Source organism: Podarcis pityusensis (genome assembly GCF_964106645.2).
Source record: "Podarcis pityusensis genome assembly, chromosome: 5".
In the NCBI taxonomy this organism is placed as follows: domain Eukaryota; kingdom Metazoa; phylum Chordata; class Lepidosauria; order Squamata; family Lacertidae; genus Podarcis; species Podarcis pityusensis.
In genome coordinates this window covers 74377541-74404767 of record NC_138032.1, presented here as the reverse complement: position 1 = coordinate 74404767, position 27227 = coordinate 74377541, and the positions used below count along the sequence as shown (strand labels likewise).

Sequence of the window (27227 nt, the reverse complement as noted above, 5' to 3'; positions counted from 1 at the left end):
TGCAAAAAACAATAATCCAGCATGGGTGAAGCGAAACACCACTCTCTTCTATCAGCTGATGACCCTTTGCAAGCCCCCCTCCCCCACTTCACAATATCTAGACAAATGTGGATTTGGGAGTACCTTGAGCAGGGGGAAATGTCTGTGTTATCTGGACATTTATTTATTTTTTTCTTTGCAAACATTTGTCAAAAAATAAAAATATGTAAGCATGCAACCTTTACAACAGTGATTACAGTACTGAATATTCCACCCCACTTCATTCATATAATCCATTTGCTAATTCAGCATTTCTTTTCAAAGTCTGAGGATATGTGAAAACAACTTTTCACAATTGCATTTGTTGACCAGATCCTGAGGGAAATTCACACAATGCTCACAGAGAACCAGATATGCACTAGATAACTTTAACATCTGGCATTTCTATCATCAGTTTTCATGCAGACTGTCCATAAAAAATAATTGACTCTTATTGATTCCCCAGCAGTTGGAACCACATTGAGAAGGTAAAAGCTATCACAGATTGGTGGTCTCCTAAAATGACCTGATATTGTGAAAAGGACAAATACCGGTACCTTTGTATAAAACAACTGCTATAAAATCCTTCAAGGAAGTGAATTTGCTGTGGGGTTAAACCAGGCATAATGTTGATGAAATGCTGAGCAAGATTTTGGGGGAAATGTCTTGCTTGGCTGTATCTGAAAGAAAGAACTGCATGCTCTTTTCACATTCCTACATGGGGTAAACACCACCATTATTATCGATCTAGTCAAGAGAGGCATAATACTAAAACAGTTCTTGCATTCATTGACTGTATAATGTTCTTACATCAGATGAGTGGAAGGGATGTGTTATTTCATTCATAAACACTTGCATGCCGTTGTCACAGTTGAAGTGATTCCCCAGAGAGGTAAATAGTTTCTCTACCATACTATAGGCAAATATTCTGATAGCTCAGTGTCTTTAAGAGTCAATAGCGAAGTACTCCAACGCATCACATTTTTTTAAGTTCTGAAAAACTACCTCTATTTAAATCCCATTAAATAAATATACTGTGGATTTAGTGCCTGCCTACTTAAATCAGTAGGACTGCAACATTTCCATTCAAGCAAGTTTGCTGCTTCAACACTTCCTCTTGCTTCCTAGAATCAAATATTCATCTTGAAGCGGACAGGAAATATATCAGACTGCCTCTGATATGCCAGTCCCCTTTCTATGTAGCCAAGGGAGGAAATGACTGAACATCATGAAAAAGAGATCTGAGCTCACAGGCCGTCAACGGTGACTGATGAAGAATCCTCCAGAGCAACTGAAGGACGCTCCCTTTCATCGGTATCACAGTTGCTGGGTGGAAGGCTTATAGTGTTGGGCTCACATGGGCAACAGCCAACTCCTCCTTTCCGGCTGTTTGGCCGATTCCGAAGGGAGGCGTGGAAGTCTAATGATAACACTATTAGACGGTATAGTTGTAGCATCACAATTAAGATATTCTTAGCTGTGAAAAAGACCAGCATCTGGTTAATGACTTGGAAATAGCCCATCAGTATCAAGCGCACCACGAGGAAAGGGCCATCTTGAATGAACAAGCTGATGCCAATGTTCCATAGGTCTGCACTGTATCTGCAAAGAAGCAAACTGAAGACCCTCTTTGAGGAGCCTGGGCGACCGCAGCCAACATGTTGCACTACAAACAAGGAAGACCATTGTTATTATTACAGTAACATCAAGTGAAGCATCATATGAAGTCCTCATGATCGTTCACCGGCATTTTCATGCAAATTTTCTGACTAAACTTGTATGCAATTTTGCTTAATATACACATTTTTGCAAAGCTAGGTTACCTAATAAAATGATTTTTTTTGTGTTTTGTTTTCACTAATATATTAGTATTACTTTTCAAAACTGGAGAACTGATTGGAAAATTCAGAGAAGTGTGAATTTTTAAGGGTGGCAGAGTTTCAACTAGTGTGTTGTTTTGGAAGTGTGAATTAGGTTGGTTCACCTTTAAATGAGAACTGAACTGAATTTCTCCTGCATCCAAAGCTTTCATTCACAGAAGTGAGATTACATGAGCCAGCAGTTTATGATCTCAGGTGTGGCAACTTCTGTGATTTGCTATCTACAGTGTAGAACTGCTGGTATGCTTTCACTCCCATGTTACATTTCACATGTAAATGCCAGTGTACTTCTGGGATCTGCAGAAATCCACTTTAGTGCCACATGTGAACTTTGCCATCTCGGCTAAGTGATTGCTTCTTGTAAAGGGCTTTCGACAGATGTCAGCAACCCAGAGCTTGTCACGAGACAAGAAGGCAGTTGTTCCCATTGGCTTATGTGACTTTTAAGGAAGTCAGAGTGGCATAAGCTTCTGGTGGGGGAAGTTAGTCCTTGCTAATCAGGGTTTCAATGGAGAGGGTTTTTTCTTTATTTGGTGTCATGTAGGATAACTCCCTCCTTAAACTCTTGAGTTAAATCCTTGGAATTTGTTACTGTCCCTCACCCGCAAGATCCAGGGGGAACTGCAGCATGCTCCAAGTCCATACGGCTAGGATTGCATACACGACAGCGCGGTTGGTCCTAAAATGAACAGAAATGAATGACATACATTTAAAAAGCAATCCCTCCAAAGCATATGGAATGCCATCATATTAAAATGCAACCAAGTCCGGCTCATGGGGCTGGGAACTTCTTAGGACCCCTCATTAGTGAGAAAATTCATGGAATCCATTCCAGGTATAGGAATAATGTTAAGGATATTTTACAAGACCAAAGACTAATTTTCCCAGTTATTAACCAAAACATACTCTAAAACAATCCAGCCTGAAAGCAAGACATCCAATTAAGGTTTTTTTAAAAAAAATAAATAAATCCAAGCTTCCGTGTGTGTTGGCAGGACCCATTAGCAAAACTGCAGCCCAAAATTTCGTGAATTTTATGGCATTCTAGCATGGTTACAGTAATGTCTCCCAGACACTTATGCTGAGAACCTCAAGATGAGGAATGACCAAATAATATCCCATGGGCAGCATCCAGCTTCTGGCCTGTATCCTCCTGCCTAGTGCAAAGTGAAAATATAGCTCAGAAACTAATTAGATATGGGGAACCTGTGAGGTGGTGATAAGGCAGTCAGTGGTATGTGCAGGGGACAAAGCATGTTCTATATAGGTCAGGGCCTGGGATTCCTGAACAAAGGTATAATTCCCCTAATGGTCTCTTATAGCAGACTCCTATGCATGTCTGCTCAGAAGTAAGTTTCATTGAATTAAACGGGGATTGCTTCTGAATAACTTGCATAGGATTGAGCTATCAGCAAGCTCTTGGGAGCTGCTCTGCTTTGCATTTTCCCTTACACTGGGGCATCTCAGTCCTAGAGGCACATGTAGTGTCTGTTGCAATTTATTAAAATATTTGCACCCCTCCCCTTTTATCAAGCAACAAAAATGCAATAAAGTGCAAAACCAAAAGGACAATAGAGACAACAATCAAAGAACAAATGAAACTATGATATAACAGCAATTAAATTAGTTCTGTAGCTATCTTAGATACTAGCAGCAGTTTCAAATACATAGTATCAAATACCCAACTGTGAAATAATGTTTTTAACTAGTGCCCCAAACTCTCCTTGTCTTGAATGTGTCCTTGAGCCAGCCTGCGCATTAGGCAATGATGTAGCAGCTGATTACTGCTTGGAAGTACTATTATGCATGTTACAGTGAATGTTCAAAATCAGGAGAATTACTGCATGCAAATATTGCCAAACCCAAATATGTTTTGTGTATGCCTAAAAATTGATCCCTGCTTTGGGAAATCCGTGAGTGAGTGCTGACAATAGGTGGCTATCAACATTCACTGTCTATGACGGGTGCACCCCTGAGATTCCTTATCTTTGTAACATTTCTCTGGGATTGACAGCATTCACATGTGAATGTTTTCATTTGCATAATTTCAGATATTTGCTGAATCCGGAATGCTGTAAACCATTGTAATTCAGCAATTCTGGAATGAGACATTTTGCTTAGAAGCAGTACTGCTGAAAAAGGCAGAAAAACACCGTGTCTAAGAGCCTTTCATATTTAATCAACAGGAAACAAGTTTGTTCCATTACCCTTTGCAGATGTCATTGTTGTGTGCTACAGTATTCCCCCATTCCCACTTCTGCTGTCTGCAGGTACTGATCAGAAGCTAATGACTGAATCTCTATGTAATGCAGATGTTGCATTAGTCTAACATAGGTAAATGGGCAGAGAGATAGAGAAATACACTATCTGTGTTATCACTCCATGCACCTAGTAATGTAGGTAAAGAGGTAAAGGGACCCCTGACAATTAGGTCCAGTCGTGGCCGACTCTGGGGTTGCGGCGCTCATCTCGCTTTACTGGCCGAGGGAGCCGGCGTACAGCTTCCGGGTCATGTGGCCAGCATGACAAAGCCGCTTCTGGCGAACCAGAGCAGCGCACGGAAACGCCGTTTACCTTCCCGCTGGAGCAGTACCTATTTATCTACTTGCACTTTGACATGCTTTTGAACTGCTAGGTTGGCAGGAGCAGGGACCGAGCAATGGGAGCTCACCCCGTCGCGGGGATTCGAACCGCCGACCTTCTGATCAGCAAGTCCTAGGCTTTGTGGTTTAACCCACAGCGCCAACCGCGTCCCAGTAATGTAGGTATTGCCTCTGAAATCTCATACCGCAATAAATTAGCTACAGCTAAATCCCATTGAAAGCAAAGGAAGAAGTCAGTTGAGATTAGCTTTTGTAGCATTGCTGTTCAGTAGAACTCAGGAATGCCTAACTTTCTTTTATTGTTATTTAGCTGGATGCCTTTCATTTGCAAAGTGATACAGAACACTGCAGTTCTTAAATTCACAATCCTACTTGGACAAAAATTGCATCTTCCTATTTATCTGAAGAACATCCAGACTTTTCAGGTGAAGTTCTTCAGGGACTGACACGACCAAGGCCTCCAAAATAATTGGTGTCCTAGCAAATTACCTACCTCACGTTCTCAATTTCCATGGTCTCACTTGTGAATTCAAGTATGTCTGCTGCAGTACCCACAAACATAAGAAGGAGCTGCGACAACTGGTCCCGGGTGATTTCACCCCCAATGGGAAGAAGCCATCTCCCAATGATAAGCAGCAGTAGAAAGGTCTGGTGGAGACCTAGCATCCAAACTGACTCACACACAGCGGAGATTGTGTTGACAAATTCTATGGCCTGTTGCAAAGAGCCATAAAAACAAGAATCAACATAGGAACTGTGGGAAATATGAACAGATACAGGAGTAGGGATGCGTGATTTGGTCAATTCCTGTCTCTCATTAGTCCAATCTTAATTACAATTCTCCACATTTCCACATTTTAAATCCTCCCCCCAAATACCAGTATTTTGGTGTGAATACATATTTTTGTATGCAATTTTGCTTAGAATATACATTTTTGTAAAGAAATTTTCCCCAATAATGATGCCTTTAATATGTTATTTTTCTTACTAGATGCATTTAGATGCACAACTAACCCTGATATCACTGGATGGAACAAGGTTTTTAGTTGTAACTGCTTTAAGAATGTTTTCAACCTTAATTGCTTTTAGAAAGTTTTAACTCATTTAGAATATTTCTGTTTTGTGGGTCTTTTTGCCACCCTGGGTTCCTTGGGGAGTATGTACAAATTACCTGGCTCAGGAACTACATTGCAAAATTCGATGAAGTGCAAATTTTGAAGGACAGCTGTGTTTTATTTCCAATATTGTGCTAATTAGGTAGGTTTGCCTTTAAATGTGAACTGGATCAGATTTCTTCCTCATCCCTATACCTGAAGCAGGATAGACGGTTTTCAGCACTTCTAAAAAACCCAGTATTTTGGAATCATCTGAACATTCAGCAAAAGCTATCCAAAGGAAGCCGGGTGGTGTTCTGCCACTAGAGGCCAATTCACATGACTGTTCAGTGCATGGTAGGTGTGGAAGATGAGATCAGTTCATGTCCCCCTGGCCTCATGACAATCTGAATGTAAGATGGACTGGCTTTTGACAGTTGCATGAAGTCTGACAGTGCACGAAGGTGCCTTGTACTGAGTCCATAGGCCCAGCTACCTCAGTATCATCTGCTCTGACCAAGAATGGCTGCTTAAGGTCTCAGGTTGGGGTCTTTCTCAGTGATGCTGAAATCCCAGGAAAAGAACTTGACATTTGCTCCACCACTAAGAGTTGGGGTACCTATAGCCCTCCAGAAATTTTAGGACTACAGCTCCTATCTTCCCATGGACCAGTGACCTGCCTTAGTATAAAGCAGCTTCCTATATTCCTAATCCTGCTTTTTCAGGGTTCCTGATCGTGTGGAGGTCTGCCTAAATAATATTTATTTATTTATTTATTTATTTATACATACATACATACATACATACATACCCCACCCATCTGGCTGGGTTTTCCCAGCCACTCTGGGCGGCTTCCAAGAAAATATTAAAATACAATGATCTGTTAAACATTGCTTTTTATATCGGTCCTGGAGGTTCTGCTGAACATGATTAGAAGGGACCGGTTGGTTAAAGGTATACAGGTCGGAGCCAAACAGTACAAATTGAGAGCATTTGCAGATGACTTAGTATTGACGTTACAGGAGCCAGAATCTAGTACTAAAAGGGTTTTAGAACTGATTCAAGAATTTGGTCAAGTGGCAGGATTTAAATTGAATAAGTTAAAAACCAAGGTTTTAGAGAAAAATTTAACACCGATTGAAAGAGAGAGGTTTCAGAATGAGACAGGTTTAACAGTGGTTAAGAAAGTTAAATACTTGGGGATTAACATGACAGCAAAAAATGGGAACTTATTTAAAGATAATTATGAAAAATGTTGGTCTGAAGTGAAAAAAGATTTAGAAACTTGGTCAAATTTGAAGCTTTCACTGCTGGGCCGTATTGCTGCGATAAAAATGAATGTATTGCCTAGAATGTTGTTTTTGTTCCAAACTTTGCAGATTGTGGACAAAATGGATTGTTTCAAGAGGTGGCAGAAAGATATTTCTAAATTTGTCTGGCAGGGAAGAAGCCCAGAATAAAATTTAAAATTTTAACGGATGCAAAGGAAAGAGGTGGATTTGCCCTGCCAGACCTGAAACTTTACTATGAATCAGCAGCTTTTTGCTGGTTGAAAGAATGGCTACTTCTTGAAAACACTGACATTTTGGACTTGGAAGGTTTCAATAATGTATTTGGATGGCATGCATATTTATGGTATGATAAGGTCAAAGCACATAAAGCGTTTAGAAACCACATTGTCAGGAAAGCGCTATTTAATGTTTGGTTAAGATATAAGGATCTGTTAGAAAACAAAACCCCAAGGTGGCTGTCACCAATGGAAGCGAAAGCCTTGAAAAAGGTCAATATGGAGGTCAAATGGCCGAAATATTGGGAAATTTTGGAACAAGACGGAGATAGACTGAAATTGCAGAGTTTTGAAAAGTTAAAAAACAAAGTGCGAGACTGGCTTCATTATTACCAGATAATGGAGGTATTTAAATTGGACAGGAAAATTGGCTTCCAGATGGAAAGATCAAAATTAGAAACAGAACTGTTAGAACCCAAAACTAAGAATTTGTCAAGAATGTATAACTTGCTGCTGAAATGGAATACTCAGGATGAAACGGTAAAATCGGCTATGATTAAATGGGCACAAGATATTGGACACAATATTATGTTTGCTGACTGGGAACAGTTGTGGACCACAGGTATGAAATTCACGGCATGTAATGCCTTAAGAGAGAATATTATGAAAATGATATACAGGTGGTACATAACCCCAGTCAAGCTTGCAAAAATCTACCATTTGCCCGATAACAAATGTTGGAAGTGTAAAGAAACCGAAGGTACATTCTTTCACCTTTGGTGGACGTGCCCAAAGATTAAGGCTTTCTGGGAAATGATATATAATGAATTAAAAAAGGTATTTAAGTATACCTTCCCTAAGAAACCAGAGGCCTTCCTCCTGGGCATAGTCGGCCAAATGGTGGTAAAAAAGGATAGAACTTTCTTTATGTATGCAACAACAGCAGCAAGAATACTTATCGCAAAGTATTGGAAGACACAAGAACTTCCCACGCTGGAGGAATGGCAGATGAAACTTATGGACTATATGGAATTGGCGGAAATGACTGGTAGAATCCGTGACCAGGGAGAAGAGTCGATGGCGGAAGACTGGAAGAAATTCAAAGACTATCTTCAGAAACACTGCAAAATTAAGGAATGTTAGAGTGATGTTGGACTGAAAATAAGTGGCTTCCAGCTACATAGGTTAAAGTTAATGATAGACTAAGATTAAAGATCAAGATTAAAGATGTTTAAAGAAATGGAAATTTGATATTAAAAGGGAAAAATTTTAACGTTATATGATATTAAGATCAAGGATTAGGTTTAAAGAAGTTGAAGTTATATATTTTAATGTTTTATTAAACTAAAGATTGGGATTAAAAAAGTGGAAAAGAAACTGCTGGACAAATAATTTGGATGGGAATACAAAAGAGGGAGGTATGAGGAAGTCCAGAAAATAAGTAATCTAAAAATGGGAATGGAAAAGAGAGTTTGTTTTTTAATTGTTACGTTTTTTGTTTTTTATTGTTGAGTTTTGTATTGCTTTTTGTGTGTGTTGTTTTTTTTGTTGTTTAAAACTTTAATAAAAATTATTTAAAAAATAAAAATAAAAATAAACATTAAAAGCGTCCCTAAACAGGGCTGCCTTCAGATGTCTTCTAAAAGTTTGGTAGTTGTTTTTCTCTTTGACATCTGGTGGGAGGGCGTTCCACAGGGCGGGTGACACTACCGAGAAGGCCCTCTACCTGGTTCTCTGTAACTTGGCTTCTCGCAGCGAGGGAACCGCCAGAAGGCCCTCGGCGCTGGACCTCAGTGTCCGGGCAGAACGATGGAGGTGGAGAAGCTCCTTCAGGTATACTGGGCCGAGGCCGTTTAGGGCTTTAAAGGTCAGCACCAACACTTTGAATTGTGCTTGGAAACGTACTGGGAGCCAATGTAGGTCTTTCAAGACCGGTGTTATGTGTTCTCGGCAGCCGCTTCCAGTTCAGTGGCCGCTCCCAGATAGGAAGATACACATAGGAAACATGCTTTTTAGTGTGCAGGGGCAGAATCTGCTCCTAGCCGCTTTTGGCTCATTCACTGCATTTGTGGACATTTGAGGGCTATAAAGGGATATGCATCCTGGCAGCACTTCTTGACTTGGTGCCAGAGGTTTGTGGTTCACAATCCTTGAAATGACCCAGTTTTCTGGACCAAATGCTTTCGGCATTACTCATTCTGTAATATGGCTTGAATGGAAAGAGATATTTGATTGCTTTCATCTCACCACAAAGTAAAGAATTTACTTCTTTATGCTGGGGGAAGGGGGGTTGCAAATAAGCCAGCAGCATGTCTAATTACAATAATCTTGGCTAAAGAGGGATATAAAGACAGATATAAGACCCAGCCTAGCCAACTTTGATACACACTTTATTCCATTTTATAATACATATTATAGATAGTGCCTTGATAATGCCAAGGAAGTAATTTGCTAAACCTAGAAATGGATTAATAATGAGAGGAAGCTGTATTGTTATTGCCACAAATGTTGAAGGGGGGAAACCCTAGACCAGGCATGGCCAAACTTGGCCCTCCAGATGTTTTGGGACTACAACTCCCATCATCCCTAGCTAACAGGACCAGTGGTCAGGAATGATGGGAATTGTAGTCCCAAACATCTGGAGAGCCAGAGTTTGCCTATGCCAGTTCTAGACATTTCCAACAGATTTTTGAGTCTTTTCTATACATTTTGGCCAATTTGACTGGTGTCAAATAAATACCATAGGTATTGCATTTTTAGAGCATTTGATATCAAGCAGAGAAACTCGTTGTTTGGTTCCATAGTTTTTCCCCTAGCTAACAGGACCCAGTGGTCAGGGATGATGGGAATTGTAGTCCCAAAACATCTGGACGGCCAAGTTTGGCCATGCCTGGTCTAGACCATTTCCACCCAACGCACCAAATGCCATGAGCATAACAAACTGTGCAGGCATTTGGTATTATAATGGCATAGATGGCAAAATTCTTGTTCTGTAACTATTGCAGAAGGAACAGACCAAAACAACAAAGATTTAGCATGGCATTCAGCAACGTTTTACTCAGAGTAGACCCACTGAAATTAACAAGCAAGACAAAGTTAGGTCCATTCATTTCTCCTTTTGCTTGAATACCACCCTTAATCACCAGTTCCCAGGTGGGAGAGGCTAGCAGTTGATACATGTGAATTTAGAAACAGATATTACTTGATTGTTGTGCTTACTCTTTTCCCCAGGATATATTGGACTGGTTTGGAGTTTAAAACTAAATGAGGGTTGGGAGCTCCTGAGTGAGTGGAGCCAATCCCAGCAATGTTGCACTTGAAATTAAATCTAATGTTGAATTCAAGCTCCACTTTCAGTAGGGATCAGCTCGACTCAGGAGCTCAGTTTGGAAGCACCCAAATGGAATCAGTCCCAAAGAAGCTTGCATTTGGTGCAAGATTTAAAAGGTGTTGAATACAAGCCTCACTTTCAAAGGCAAAATCAGGAGCTTTGCAGCTGTGGTTTTACAGAAGGGTGCTTGTGGGGGGAGGGAAGCTTCACAGGCCAGTTTAGGACACTTGGGCCATTGGGTGGACATTTCCTGTGTTTGCACTAAACCATAGTTTAGTGTTATGTGAATGAGCCTGGAATCCCCGAGCTTGCTTGTTTCTTCCCTTCCCTCCTTTTCCAGTACAGTCACCAATATGAGTTTAGAGGTTTTCATCTGTTTTTGATGTGGCACAGTTTGCCATCTCACCCATACATCGACAAACTGGAATGCTCTCCCTAGGGAGGTTCATTATAAAACTTTAGGCACCAGGCAAAAACGTTCCTCTTTAACCAGGTCTTTCGTTGATTAGATTCCTGTGCCCTTTTAAAATGTGTTGGGGGGGGTTATTGGGTTGTTTTTGTTTTTATCTTGATTATGCATTTTGTGGTTTTATATTCTGATTTTATCCTGTGTATTGCCCTGAGACCTGCATATAGGGCAGTATATTATTATTATTATTATTATTATTATTATTATTATTATTAACAACAACAACAGTAATATAACAATAATTAGTGGAAACAAGCATACTTCAAACCATTGTTTATGAAGCTGGCTTGTTTTCACTAACCGGAGTTAAGATTAACCACAGTTGAATCACTATAAACTGTGATTAATCTAAAAAGAAGTGGAAGCGTGGTCTCTTTAGGGCCGTACCAGAGGATGAGCATGTGACTTCAAGGGGAGGTTTGGCTCATTCTTGTAATGCTAAACCCTTGAGATATTGCATTTGTGTGACATTATCTGCCACAGCGTCATTGCACAAATTAAGGATACTCTTTTAAAAGTAGGTGTCTTAGAAGACCTCACAACTGATAATAAAACACAATTTGCAGTAGTAGAATTCAAGTTAGTTCAGACACCAACATTTCAAGAATTAAGTAGATGCTGTCGTTTCACGAGACCCTGCTTACCGTTCCTATTATGGGACCATCTATGGCCTTGCTTTGATAAGCGGGTTCATATTTTGGAGTGAATGGCCGCATATCCGATTCATTATGGCAAGCCTGCAATAAAAATTCAATTCAGGGGATAAATCAGTCTCTAATTCTGTAAAGACATTAATTAAAATAACCCATATTGCTTAACACTGCTGTAATGTGTGGACCCTCCTATACTGTTCAGGTAACATGAGAAACCCCAGAACATGTGGAAAGAGTCCAAATGCCAGCATTGTCCCAGTTTCGAAATGATCCACACTGGGGTAGGAGGAGAAACAGCATAGGCTCTTCCTCCCTCCAGGTTTCTCAGATTGCAGCCAGGAAGGAGCTCATTTGGCACACACATGATGTAAGAAGGGCCTCTGTGAATATCTTCAGAACAGCAACTGACAAACAATATTTTTATTGCATAAAGATTGTGAGGGAAGGCAACGGAGGTAAACAGTGAAAATCATTTGAATGTAGGGCAGCAATCCTTCTGTACCAAAAAAGGATGTGTGGTTGAAAACTGAATTTGACTCTCATTGACTTGTTCATTATTTAACTGGAGGAGACCATTAAAAACATCTAAAGTGGAAAACTGGATGAGGTTTTTTAAAGAGTGGCTGGAGAAACCGGGCCAGATGGGCAGGGTAGAAATAATAAATTATTATTATTATAACCTATCTTCCTAACAATCTCTCATTTCAGGCCAATAAGAAGCTCATTCTGGAATTTTTGACTGAGTTGCAAGCAACAGAATATTTTGTTCCTCTCACATTTCTTCCAAGGAAGAGCAGATGTATGTCTCTTATCTCTCACACCCTTTCACATTTGCATGCAGTATGCTTAGGAAGTAAGGCAGATGTCAAAAGCTGAGAGACTTAGGCTGCAATCCTATGCACACTTTTCTAGAAGTGAGGCCCATTGAGTATTGGAGGCCTTTGCTTCTGATTAAACGTGCAGAACTTTGGGCTGTTAAGTTGTGACCAAGAAGTTTCCGGTTCAGATCTCCGTTCTGCCATAGATTCATTAGGTTAACCTTAAGCAAGCCTCAGTCTCTACTCCTCATCTGCAATAACGGGATAATAAATACTGATCAAATTTACAAGGTGGTTGTAAAGATTAATGATGTAATATATGCACAGCATTATGAACCCTCTGAATGCTGCATACTGAGTTGTTTTATTTTACCAAAGTATCCATTGGTTTTCAGCTGGAAACCTGAAATTTCATTCAGCTGCTCACAGGTGTACCTCACACCACTTTACTAAACACAGATTAGATTGTAAACTGAACTCAACGGATGAGTGAAGTTAAGGCACTGGGGGCCCCATATTTTGTATATTAAAAGACTGTGAATCCTCTCAAACATAGGAGCCAACTCCTAGGGGCTGAGGTCCCCTCAGCCCCACCCCCATAAAATATTTGAGGGGTCCCTCCCCCAAAGTTGATGGACATTGCCATTCAAATGGTGTGCATGTGCCATGTCTTGTGATTGATTATGCGGGGCAGGGCTTACCTCCCCCACCCCCCACAATATTTTATTCAAATTGGCACCCATGATAACAGCCAAGGCTTTAAGGGGAGCCAGGGACTAGGATTGGGCAGGCATGACACCTGCTATACCACCTTGGGTTGAGCAAATGTACTCTCCCACCTGCCTGTCTGTCTCTCTGTCTCTCTGCCTGCCTGCCTGCCTGCCTCTATCTATCTATCTATCTATCTATCTATCTATCTATCTCTGAATGAATGTAATTCTGTGATTCTCAAATACTTTGAGACCTGCATCTGCTGATCAACTTCCAACAGGTTTGTGAAAGTACACCTGACCATGTAGACATTTTGATCTTGTTTCAGGAAGAAGATTATTTGATCTCTCTCTCTCTCTCTCTCTCTCTCTGCACTCAGACTTCGTTTTCAAGTCAAAACAGGCATTTTGAGGCATGAAGGTCTGTCTCTCCCTGTATCCTCAAAAATGTGCCATGGTTAGGTTTTTAACAAAGCAACATTTAATTTAATCTCCCCTTTATTTCCTTATATATTTAGAACTGCTGCCAGCAGACTGAGATTTTCTGCTACGACAGGGTCAAAGGTAAGCTGCAATTTCAGTGCACATTCTCTTGTCAAGAGGGAATTACAATACATGTTTTATATTTGCTTTGCTTGTAAACTCCAGAGACGAGTGTCAATTGTGTTGCTGGAAGGAGTCCCCGGTTCTCTAGAACTGCCTTTTGTTTAGCCACATATAAGTTGTAGTCATTGTGGACCTCAAACTAGTTATGGCATTAAATGTGTCTTTGCATTTAAAGTAAATTTTAAAAAGGAAAAAACTAACAAGTAACAGTATCAGAACAAACAAGAAGAAAGAAATTAACCAATTCATCTCCTGTTACAGTTGTGAGGAAAATTCCTCCTCTAAAGCTAGTGTTCGCCTTGGAAGAAAATTCCCCATTGGTGCGGATTTGCATTCTTAAAAACCTATTGATGCAATCTGACTGTTTAAAAAACCTGCATCCTACTTGCACACATACACACACATTTAATGCCATGCAGTTCTCCCATAGCTATGCAACGAAACACTTGGAATGAAGTCAAGACTGCAATTGCTTTACCAGAAACAAAGCAGTCCTATAATTGCTAGTTACCTCTTGGAACATGTTTTACAATGTGAGAATATATATATATATATATATATATATATATATATATATATCGCAGCTGTGTACATAATGGCCTGGTTTGCACATCACCCTAAGTGAATCTCAGCTTATAGAGAATGTGTAAGCATGTGGGCTCTGGGAAACGTTTGCAACCACTTTGCTCCTCTCTGGCCTTTCAACTGCTGTGCCGCACTGAGCTAAGCCAATGTTTGCCTCACTGTGTCATCTGAAGTTATGGTTAAGCTCTTGCCTTACTAACTGCTCAGCTCTGCCAACTGCTGCTGAGGAGAGATCTTAACCACAAGTCCCATTTGGATAGCCAGCAAAACCGTGGCTTTGCTCAGCGCAACATGGCAGCAAAAAAAGGACCAAAGAGGTTGCAGATTCATCTCTGGGAGTCTGCACACTCGCATGTTGATGTTAAACCATGGTTTGGGTTAGTGTGGTGTGCAAACCTGGCTACCGTTAACAAAGAGAAAACTGAACTGTTTGGCCCTCTTCAGATGTTACTCAGGGGGGAGAATTCTCATAGATAGAAGGAGTGAGGTTGTGCTGCTGAGCTAGCCTGCCCCAGGAAGTTCCTGTGCTGAGCGGGAACATCTGAAGAGAAACCTCTATGTACAAGAATAGTTGTGTGTGGCATGGGGCTCAAACCTGCAGCCTCGCCAGCACAGACCCACTCCAACTTCAACATGGGAGAGCCTTCCATACTTGAAGAGAGCTTAAAGTAGCTGCTTTATTTTATTGAAATGAGATGCTTATTATTCACCTCTCTTGCTCTCTCTCAGTTATGCAGTCGACTTGATTCATTTATGAGGTTATAAAAACGTGGCCTTTTCTTTTTTATTATTAATAATATGACAGATGAATTTTTAAATGTACAATAAATGGACTTTGCATGTGCAATGGAAATATCCCATACCACAATTTTTAGAATAAACCAAACTCCCCCCTCATCTGCAGTAATGCATGAAAAACCAAGCGCTTATCTAAAACAAATGAAGACCATTTTACTTGGGAAAGATTCAGCAATTCTTCCAGCTTTTCTGAATTCAATAAGCTGTAATTTTTTCTATAACTGCCATACCCAACACTCTGTTTAGCCTATTTCTAACATCTGGCATCACTGGAGACTTTCAGAATCTGGATATATATATATAAGCTTCCACTAATATGTGTTGTACAGAATCTGGTTTTTCCTTTTCAACAGGTATAGCATTTTCTGGCCAATTTTGGCCCCTTTACTGCATACATTTCCAGAAGGCTTTGTAGGGGAAAGTAGCATGAAAAGTGTCCAAGAATAACAATCATTCAATATTGTGTGCTATTACAATACTGTATTTTTGCCTTGATTTCAAAAGATGTTACTCAATAGATGCTGATGTCTTAGAAGATGCTTGCTCTATTGACTTTGATAACTGGTGACCCATATGTACTAAAAGCAGCCCAGTAGCATACCCCTCAACTGTCCTAAATTGAGCATCACATCCTGGAATTAAAGAAGCCATCCCAGCTTCTGATTGGATCCTGGAATGTCCCATATTGTAGTCCGGTGCTCTGGCATGAGACAGCTGGCTCGTGACAATTGACCAGAAGATGCTCTTCTTTTGGTCTTGTGCTCTTGCACAAGTCAGTTAGATCCCATGAGACCTCAAGATCAAAAAACAAACATCCTGATTTTGATCAGTGGGATCTTGGAGGTTACACAAATGTGAAGGCTGGGCACTAATGTCTAGAACAGTGGTGGGTAACTCTTTTCAGGTCAACAACTGCATTGTCATGGTGGGGCAACTTTCAGGGGTCAGCAGACCCATACACAATCATACATCCTTAACATGCACACAGACTCATACACAATCACATACCCATACAAAATCACACAAACAAAGCTATTTCCCATGGAAATAGAGACATAAGTTTAATTCTTAGTACCTCCACTCAAGTTTCACCTTCCATTTTCTCCAGAAAAAAACAAGTTTGTAAAAAACTTTTTAAAAAATCTGCAGCATCCTATGGCTTTATAACATTATAACATATCAGAGGGGTGTACAGGAAATTAAAATTAAGTATAAGAGATACTGGACAATAATTCAGAATTTCATTCAGAACAGGCTTGGGTAAATTAACTATGCACCTAAAGAGTAGATCGCTGGATCTTGGCGCTCCCCACTGAACAGCTGATCAATGGAGGTCACCCAAAGGGCTGGATGAAATCTAGCTGCAGGCACATCTGGCCTGTCCCCACCCTTGGACCACAAGATGCTTGCTCAGATGCCTTCGATATCTGGCTGTTTTCTTCTGTTCAACCTATAGGCATCTATTCATTACATCACATATTCGTAGAAGTCAGTTGATGCATGCACTTCAGGTTTGCTGAATTAACATATTTCTTAATTCCTCAAGTTTCTTAATCATGTTAGGTTCCTGAACAATTTACAAAAGAGAAGACCAGCTGAACTTGAAAACATTCCATAAAGAAATATATTATATAGCTAGGTCTGCGATTCTAAGCACACCTATTTGGAATTAAATGCTGTTGAATGCATCGGCACAGGTTTCAAAGGAACCATGCCTGTGATATGACTGTAGACAGGGGCCAACTTCGGTATTTCAAATTTCAGTAGCTCCCTGTGCAAGGCCAAAAGTCGGTGGCTCCCTCTCCTACCTCTTGCCTTCCTTTCTGCTCAATTTATTACGTCATAGTTGCAACGCCCTGCAGCACCCCCTAGGCCACACTTCCCTAAATCTGCCTCTGCTGTAGATCTCCTGTGGACAGAGTTGAACAACTCTCTACATATGTTCTTCGGGTCTCTGGACAAATTGTAATATATAATACAGTGGTACCTCGGGTTAAGTACTTAATTCGTTATGGAGGTCCGTACTTAACCTGAAACTGTTCTTAACCTGAAGCACCACTTTAGCTAATGGGGCCTCCTGCTGCTGCCGCGCCACCGGAGCACGATTTCTGTTCTCATCCTGAAGCAAAGTTCTTAACCTGAAGCACTTTTTCTGGGTTAGTGGAGTCTGTAACCTGAAGTGTATGTAACCTGAAGCATATGTAACCTGAGGTACCACTGTATATGTTAAAATAGTGCTTTATAATATATCATTCATTCATGCATGACTTACAGCATAACCCGATGGATATTTATACAGAAGTATGGCTGTGTACACAACATACATTTAAAGCGTGTGACTTTCTCCAAAGAATCCTGGGATCTGTAGTTTGTTTAGACTGCTGGGAATTGTAGCTTTGCAAAGAGTAAACTACTGTTGTAGGGATTCTTTGGAAGAAGCCATGGGCTTGAAATGTGTTTTAAAGGCATTGTGTGTACACAACCTGGACATAAGTCCCACTGAGTTCTGTAGAGCTTGCTCCCCAGTAAGTGTACATAAGTTTGTTCTGTTAGACTGCAATTCTGTGCACACTTGCCTAGGAATAAGCCTCATTCAACATGGTGGCGCTTATTTCTGAATCCACAGTTGTTGGGTTGTGCTTGAATTTTCCTGTTTGTGTGACCTTGATGTACTGGTCCGATCATTGATATAATGCCACGCAACTGTGTATACTGCGATTTACTGAAGTGCTGAATGTCAAGTGTAAATGAGCCGTGGCAATGAGCAAGGAAAATGACATTAATATAATCGTAGTCGGTCATGTGTAATAAAGCAAGAAAAGGAGAAATGTAAATGGAGCACAAATTGCAATGTTTAATGGGATTCTAAGTAGTGATAGTGCATGAAAATCTCTCAGCGATGTCTAACATACTACCAAGAGACGGACTGTGATTTCAGTGACATCATAACACTTATGCACAGATGTCTTTCTGGGTTGGTAACCCTCTTAATTAATTCCACATGCAGCAGGAGGTTAACTCCTGCAACCAGGGACTGAAGTTGTTTCTTCTCATGCGCTGCCTACAACACGAGCAAGCTATTAGAAATATTTCCCATTTCCCCTTTGCTACACGTATAGCTCCATCTTATAACTATGATTGCTTATAATAGATGGAAAATGAAAAAATTTGTAATCCAGATTCTGTAATAAAACTAATAAAAGCTGGCTTTTGTTGCCTGTGTAAGAAATGCAACACGAGCCAATTTGCACAATTTCTCTTAATTTGCATCACTTACAGTGCAATCCTGTGGATGTCTGCTCAGTCAAAGTAATCCCTATGCAGATCAATGGGACTTACTTCCAGGTAAGTGGGGAACCTGTTGCCCTGCAGATGCAGACTCTGACTTCTGGATTATGGGATCCCCATCACTGGCATACAGGATCGTTGAGTCTTATTTGGCTGTATTACTGAATCCAAGCTTAATTATTTGCATGATTTATTATGGGGTTTCTTAAAGGTGTATCAATATTTATTCGCTTCACTTATTAATTGCTTCCTAAAAGGCTTGTTGAATGAGGAAAGTCTTCAAGAGATGCCAAAAAGGACAACAGAGATGGCCTGAGTCTGATGTGTGATGGGAGGCAATTTGAAACAACAGGGGCCACCACAGTAAAGGCCTGATCCCAAAATCATACAGAATGGACTTCCTGGTAAGATGGTATCTGCATGACGCCCTCTCTTGCCGAGCGCAGCTATTTGTTGGGTATATAAATATATAAATACAAGTGTTCTGTGTTGGGGACTGACGTTTCAATACCTCAGGTAGAAAATCCAAATCACACCCTTTAATGGTGCCCAAATTTAGCTGCCTGAAGCAGCTTGGCTCACCACCCCAGCCTGTACACCCACCCATTGCCATCATATGCTGTAGGAAAGAACAATACCTGACTCCCAAAATGAAGCTCCAGAAGCCACAGTGAAGGCACTATGCTAATCAGGTAGATGAATATTGCTGGGGAAAACCTGGGAAGGAATAAAAAGAAACTGGATTTACCAAGCTTAGCCAGAATTGCACAATCTATCATTTTCTTCTGTCAAAACAATGAAGAGATGGGTTGGATAAATATTATGTGACGCCATGTGGAAGAAAAAGAAATGGGGATTGCGTCCTGTTTTGAACAATACTCTATGGTATTATTCCCCCTCCAAAAAAAATATTTGTTGAAACTCTGATTTTCAGGGGGGGTTGTATGCTGAATGCTCCCCTACGTTTTGAAGTGGCGGCTGCATCTTCAGACAACAACAACAACAGCAACAATTCTGAGGCTCATAAAACAACAACAACAACAACAACAACACATTATTGCTCTGCTTACCATCCACTTTTCTGAGCAGAGAGGAGTTCCAGGAATACAGAACCTACTTGAGTTTCTTTTTCATTGGAAAGAGATCACTGGTATTGCCACAGAGCAACCCACACTGATCATCTGACACACAGAAATATGACAGGAAACCTGTGACAATAATTCTGGTATGCGCTTCTGGTTCAATCTTTTCTTGGGATGTGGTTTTATTTTGGGTTTAACTGCTCTGATGTAATCTTTAGCACTGATGGTTTACCCAATGCTTTTCCAAGTTCGATTTACATTTACTATATGAGCTGCCCTGGCCTTAGGCTATGTACTGACTGTACATTTCAAGCACTCTCCCCCCCCCCCCCCCGGACACATGGGAACTATAGTTTGTTAAGGGTGCTGGAAATTGTGATGAGTAAACTACAGTTCCCAAGATTCTCTGGGGAAGCCATGCAATTTGAATGTTTGGATGTACGCAGTCTTTTAGAAAACAGTTTATGAATGAATGAACTAGCCCTTGCTCCCACAAGTCAGCCTGACCCACCCTCTGTGGTATACTACCTCCATTGTCCATTGTCAATGCCCTCTGTCACCACCCCAGCCCTTGCTAAACCTTTTCAGCCAAATTTTGGAAGCATAATAAATAGTCTTGAATCAGTATGTGCAAAATATCTTCAAGTTAGCATACACAAAGGAAAAGTCCCAATCAAACGGAACTGCCAACACTGTAAGTTCTTTATGCTACTTCTCTACCGCTGCTTAGAAACTACAGTAATTCAGCACTATATGGGTAGCTTAAATAATAAAATACAGTGGTACCTTAGTTTGCATACGTCTTGGTTTGCATACGTTTTGGATTACAAACACTTCAAACCCAGAAGTGTGTGTCCCGGTTTGCAACTATTTTTTTTGGATTACAACCCTTTTTTATTATTATTACGAACACATTTTTTTTTCGGAGGCCCCATTGGCGAAAGCGCACCTTGGGTTACAACCTGTTTTGGTTTACAAACAGACCTCTGGAATTGATTATGGTTGTAAATCTAGGTACCACTGTACTATGTTTGCTATCATGATCAAGGCTGCTGCTCTTTTTTTAAACTTCCAAATTGCTGTAACATTGGAAGAAAGTTTGGAAGAAAGTTTTAAAAATTCATTTAGAAAAGTATCGTAAAATTAATGAGTATTAGAAAAATGTTGGAATGAAATTATTTGGCTTTAGCAGAAATGTTAAAAAGAATTATGTAAGAATATGTTATGGTTAAGAGAATTTGGTATAAATAAGATTTAAGTTTTAAGTTTTAGGGTTTTTTATGGTAAGATAAGGTTAAAATAGATTAAGGTAATTTAATGACAGAATATTGTGAAAGATGGAAAGGATTTGCTGAGATAATTAACAACTAGAATACAAAAAAGGGAGGTGTGAGGAGGTCGATGAAATAAGGTAATGACAGTTAAGGATCTGGGAATATTGGATCTGTTTTTAAATTTTTTGTTTATTTTTGCTTTCTGATTTTGATGTATTGTGTGTTTTGTTTTTTCTTTTTGACTTTGGTTTTTACTGATTTGTATTGTTTAATTGTTACTTTTATCTACTTTTTTTTCTTTCTTTTTCTCTTTCTCTTGTTTTTTCCTTCTTTTTTCTTTGTAATCTTAAAATTCTCAATAAATATCATTTAAAAAAAACAACAAACATTCCTGTTCTTTCTTTCTTTCTTTTTGACCACTTACTATATCATTGTTCCTACGAATGGATTTTCTCTCCAGCCTTTCAATAAGGAAGCCATGCAACTTGTTTCCATCTGATTGCTGAATATAAAGCAGGTGTCCAAGCTGAGAAGCAGTTGTGGTGGGGAACTCACTCTGCACTGGATGACGGCTTCCCCACTAGGATTTCAGTGTATGAAAAATTCTTCCAGCTGGCCAGGGACTGATGCTGATCTAATGAAGTTGTCTTCAGCCAACTGACTTTGGCTCAAGCTATCTCTTCAAAAGAAGACATCTTGAGAAAACATTCTTGGCCAGCTGCACTATATTCTTTCCTCCCAGTGTCTGTCATTAAGAACTAATTCATCACCATCTCTCCAGCCTTTTCGTTAAGTAATAAGAAAGGCATATACCTTTATTTGCAATTAGCGAAAGGTCAGTCGTGATGCTGCCTGCGGAGGTGAAGAGCGGGCCCACATGTCAGAGGGAAGACCCAGAGTAAAGAGGGATACTGCATCCTTTTCGGTTGTAACAGGCTGGTTTTGTTGCTAGCAAAATAGTACCTGAAGTGCAGCATGTTATTTTCCCCCCATATGAGTGAATGGTACCCATTCATTTATCTGGCAGATTCTTTAATAGGCATTCTCAGAAAGACTGTTGGATTCTGTCTCTGTTTCTTAGAGACAGCAGGGTCTTCCTCAAACCTTTCTTTTTCAGGACGTTGTAGTTGTGGTCTGCCGGGACTGACAGCCACTGCTTTCAGGCCAGAACAAGTTGGGCTCTGAGGCAAAGGGAGCAGTGGGAGGTATGCTCTAGGAAGCTAAGGCAGGCAAGAACCAACATCCCAGGTGGGGCTCACTAGGGAAGAGGTGAGGGTTGCAAGCCTCTTGATGGCCTAGGCCAGTTAATATAAATAATAATAAATTTTATTTATACCCCGCCCTCCCCAGCCGAAGCTGGGCTCAGGGCGGCTAACAACAATCAAAATAATCCAACATTCTAAAAACCTTTCATTATAAAAATTAATTAAAATCAAATTGATGGCAACCATTAAGCAAAGTTCTGTGCAGATTGCCAGAGGAGGGGGTCAGGCTGCGCCCTGACCAAAGGCCTGGTGGAACAGCTCTGTCTTACAGGCCCTGCGAAAAGATGTCAGGTCCCGCAGGGCCCTAGTCTCTTGTGACAGAGCAGAGTTGGCCTTACCTTTACCTTTACCTTTACCTTTACCTTTACCATACCATAGACATGCAGGCCAACTGGCCTAGGCCAACTGGCTTGAAAAAGGACAGTTTCATGGGCTCCAGTTGGCCTGCATGTCTATGGTATGGTAAAGGTAAAGGTAAAACACATGTGGGGTGCTACAATAGCGGGGGTTTTGCTACAAAACAATTACAAAACTTTGGCACCAGTTTCAAGGGGATCCCAGATTTTGGGGTTCGTAGGTAATGAAGCTCACATACCCTTATCCCCAAGACTGACTCTGCTCTCTTTCTCTGTTTGAGAGTCATGTTCTTTTGCCAAATCCTGCCTACCTTTGCCAGGAGCCCAGGCAGCTCCTTGATATCGTCCTGTAGTGCCATTCCAGATTTTTCTGAGTTGGGTGGTAGGCCAAGATTCTCAAGGCCACCCTTGAATATTTTCAAGATTAAACTGCAGAAAATCTGTACACTAATGAGCATAAATTATAGCACTGGAAAGTCTCCCTTTTTCTTTTGTGAGCAAAGAGATTTGTGCCTTTGATATGCATACCCAGCTCATAGGAGTGGTAACTTGACATAATAAAAACCCTGCAGAAACTTCCCCTTCCCCATAGGAGTTTCCTCCTTGGATCCTGCGAAGGGGCTGCAGAAGACCTATGAAGTTCCCAGGTGAAGCCTTCACAGCTGGGACTGCCTCATCACAAGTAGCAGTCCAGCTTCTCACCTCTGCTTAAATTCATCACAGGACCATATCATGGGTGCACAGAAGCGGACAGAGAGATCTGCATGTTCTATCAGACAAACAATTGTCTGTCATGCAGATTTGATAAACCAACACAGGGCTAGTTTCCAAAGATACACCCAAGTAATAGGAAACTCTTTTCATTTTTGGGGAGTGAAGTCAGAGAGCCAAAACATCAGCTGATGACATGACATATGCATCACTGGCAAGTACTTCTGTACACATTTCACTGTGGCTTGAAAAAGGACAGTTTAATGGGCTCACAAGCCCTAGGTTTTCCCCTTTGGCGTGAATGAGAAAACAAAAAACTTTGCTTAGTAAAAATGCAAACTGGACTAGGAATCACATAGTCAAAAAAGAAAACCTTCAAGTAGGGATGGAAGAATCTGTCCATTGTAGTTCTATCCATTTCTCATTTTTCCCCCCAATCTGAAATTCAGTTCTCCATATTTCTGCATGAAATCCTTACGAAAGTTCTTCAGTACTATATTGCGAATTTCTACTAATAAAAACATTTTGTGGGCTGTTTTAACTAACATGCACATTTTTACAAGTGAATTCTAATAATAACAATGAATTTTTGTATATTGTGTTCATTAATATGTTCATTTTAATGCACATTTCCCACGAATAGGCACATTTTGTGAAACATTGTAGAGCTGCATCACAAAATACAGATGATTGTGATTTTTTAAGGATGGCTATGTTTCAGTTCTCATCTTCTTTCAGAAAGTAGAAATTCGATAGATTTGGCTCTAAATGTGAACCAGATTTCTCTTGCAACCCTACCCAAAGGTAGTATTCTCATGTTGGCTTGCCTCAATAAATCATGGAGATGTTTAGATGAGCCAGTTCACATAGTTAGTTGTTGAGAAATCAAGAGATAGGGAAGCTTGTGTGAAATGGGCCCCTCTCCATCTTTTGCTTATTTATATGTGTATTTCCTTAAACGAAGCAACTGGTGATTGTGTGATTCCCCCTTAGGTCAGATTGGAGCTTGTTGTGGCTTATGACCTGCTAGATGAAATCCAGTGAAGTCAGAGGAGGACAAAGATGCCATACCTTTCACCATGGTGAGAAAGAAGAACCAGCCGTCACAAAGGTAGGCTGCTACACTGTTAGCAGTTTGGCACAAGCTAGCTTTAGGTGTGTGGTTTGGCTGAGCCAAGATTTGTTAACAAATCTTACTGCCTTTTTCTCTTTTAACCATGCCATCGTTTGTTAAACTGCCTGAAAGGATCTGCTGCTGGAAGTTGCATTCCATACATGTCGTAATGCATGTAACCGTTTCTCTAGACTACGCGGCATTGCCAAATCATTGCTTCTCTGGAAAGACCGCCTTCCTTGCATTTTCTGAGTTGTGAAATGAACAGAGGATGCTCGGTGCAATTGCACTGGATCCTCCACAGTGCTCCAAGCAAAAGTGTACACTAAGGTGACTCTTCAATTAATCACTTCACAATTTCCAAAGCAAGGGAAGTGTCTTGGTTGAAAAAGTCTGGAGTTGCACAGAACACTGGGGAGGCAATCCGTACGTTTCTTGATTTTGCTGACTCTACATTTCCCTGTTGGCTCTCACTTGCCTTTGTTGCAACGGGGCACAGTGTCTTATAATACATGAAAAAATCAACTCCTATGGGAACCGTGGATCAATACCAGTCATATGTCATAGTAGGAGGAGAGGATCATTTTAGCCACAGTCTGATTTATACCGGATTCTCCCAATCCACTGTGTTGCTAAAACTTTGACCCCCATATAAACTTGCCACCTGATAAGCCATTGCTCAAATGAACTCAAGCCTTCTGTCTGCACACAATTTTTTTTTTTGCTGGACTTGTTGCTTCTTTGCAAGCCCCCCTCCCCACCCACCTCCCTGCAGCACAGGCATTGGTGCTTCTCCTCTGCCTCACGCTTTGTGTCATCCTGATCTGCCACCCTTCTTGCTCTCTGTGGCGAAATGCAAATAGCTGCAGTGTCCCCTTAGTTGCTTAGCCTTCCCAACCAGCAATAAAGACAAGCAAGTGCTTCTGAACCTGAGTCAGAAAGTGCCGCAGCATTTCCGTTGCATTTCCAGGAGAAAGTTTGATTCAGAAAAACCTTGTTCAAAAGAAGAGAGAGAGAGAGAGAGAGAGAGAGAGAGAGAGAGAGAGGAAAGAAGGAAGGAAGGAAGGAAACTCTACTGAACTAGAATGGGACAAGCTGGAGGGCTGGGGATGGAGTTTGGGGGAGGGGACGATAAACCGTTGCAAAAGACAAAGGCTGTAAGCTCTAATAAGAGCCCGGTTCAAAGATGCAGATAGGAAGCAGATGTAAAGAAACAGGCGGGCAGGCAGAGAGAGACCAGGAGAGAATTGCTTACCATTTGTAGCCTCTGCCTTGCTTAAACTTGAGTGTGAGCATTGTTTCTATGCAGAGCGGGAGATTGAGCAATGCCAGCAGCCAGTATTTGGGCTCCTCCATAACTTTGGTCACTCTCCAGACTCCAAGCAGGGAGTGCAAGGCAAAAAGCAGCCGAGTCGCCAGGGCATTGAGCAGCACCAGCAGTTCCATCCTGAGTTGAGCTTCCCTCTCTTTCCCTGCCTCCTCCTCCTCTCCTCCAGCACCAAAAGGGACCTTGGTGCCTGGGAGTAGCAAAAGGGGGAGAGTCACGCTGGATGCTCTATGTGACGGGCAGAACTTTCCTCTTGTTCCATCTCCACAAAGGGGCCCATTATAACAAAAAGAAACAGCCTTGTCCCTCCCCCAGACTTCCTGAAAACTCTCTGAGAGAAGGGGGGAGGGAATCAAAACCAGACGGCAAGATTTGCAGTGTCAATGCAGGACCCGGAGAGACAGACTTCTCAGGAACTGTGGCTGGCTAACTTCACCAGGAACCTGGCCACAAATGTGCATTTTTTTATTTATAAATGGGCTAACTTTTCTGCTGCCTTTATATCAGCACCACATTTTGCCAATTGCTCTTGAGTTCAACAGAGAGAAGCAGCAAGAAAAATTGCCTATCCGTTACCCAGGAGGTCTTATTTTAAAAGACTGGTCCTCTTAATGGATCTTAATAGAGCTTAATGGAGGAGCCTACTTACCAGCCCTACTTGTAGATGCAGGATTTCATTCATTTATTGATAACAAATGTATCTGTTATATTTGCATTCTCCCTTCCCCCCCGAGTATCTCAGGGTCATATCCCACTTCAGAGTAAGACCACTGAAGTTAGTGGACACGACTAACTTCGGTCCATTAACTTCAGTGGGCCTTCTCTGAGTAAGATTTAGCTAAACGCAATCCTCAGAGAGGAATTTTGTTCTCACAACAAGCCTATGAGATAGATTTTGGGATAAGAGGTAGGGTCTTGCCTTGCGCAATGCAGTCACCTCTACGGCTAACAATTTCCAGAAGGATAACTGTATTACTCTGTGTCAGCAAAGAGAACAAAGTATTGGGGCTCCTTAAAGACTAACAAATGATTACGGCATAAACTTTTGTGAACTAGAGTCCAATTCATCACCCGCATGTAATATTATCGTATGTTTGCTGGTACGTATTGGTGTGCAACAAAGACTCTTGTGGCATCTTAGGAGAGCATTCTACACATCTCAGATGGGTTCCGGACCATGAAAGCTGCTGCCATAACAAATGTGTTAGTCTTCAAGGTGCCGTGTAACTTTTAAGCAATTTTTCACATAGCCAAGGCTACCATTCTAGGCAGTACACTACTTTGGGCCAATTCACACATGCCCGCCCATTACTTTATAGCCACTGCATCAGGTTGTGGGACTTACTGTAGGTGTATGATGGATCCCATGAATCTTTCCAATTGCCTCAAATGCACTGCTTTCCAGTGGAGTCACTTCACAGATTAATCTATGGGTTCTCAGGAGAAACCATGTGATCTGTGCATATATGTGGAAACCAGACCATAGTATAGGGCCAGCACAATCAAAAGCATTGCAATGGCAAGTGATTAGAGCTGGTTGCTGACAATTCTGGAGCATTAGAACCTTTGAACCTAAGATGAGCAATTTTATCTCTTGGGAAACTGGAGTGGTTTTTTCTTTACCACTACTGTGGCTTAAGCTTGGATCTATGCTTGATAGCTTAATCTTTTTTCTTTTTCTTTTTTGAAATAAATTTTATTTGATTTTACAAGTAAGAAGTTATCACATTACCAAATA

General features: G+C 40.9%; 1 protein-coding gene across 1 annotated transcript; it reads right to left on the bottom strand.

The window, feature by feature from the left end:
- Nucleotides 1-141: 141 nt before the first annotated feature.
- Nucleotides 142-25775, bottom strand: TMEM26 (transmembrane protein 26). Its single transcript, XM_081005056.1, has 6 exons — nt 25418-25775; nt 18999-19077; nt 11547-11639; nt 4995-5215; nt 2501-2577; nt 142-1684 (listed from the first exon to the last, which is right to left on the bottom strand). Exons 1-6 carry the CDS (start codon nt 25606-25608, stop codon nt 1266-1268), a joined length of 1080 nt encoding a protein of 359 aa, XP_080861182.1. The 5' UTR covers nt 25609-25775; the 3' UTR covers nt 142-1265.
- Nucleotides 25776-27227: the final 1452 nt, after the last annotated feature.

Bases quoted from the DNA above. Each gene is read 5' to 3' on its own strand.
- TMEM26 (XM_081005056.1), bottom strand. From the start codon at position 25,608: ATGGAACTGCTGGTGCTGCTCAATGCCCTGGCGACTCGGCTGCTTTTT. The intron at 5,216-11,546 runs GTAAGCAGGGTC...TCTTTGCAACAG, and splicing joins ATGGTCCCATAATAGGAACG to GCCATAGAATTTGTCAACAC. The intron at 1,685-2,500 runs GTGAGGGACAGT...CCTTGTTTGTAG, and splicing joins GTTCCCCCTGGATCTTGCGG to TGCAACATGTTGGCTGCGGT.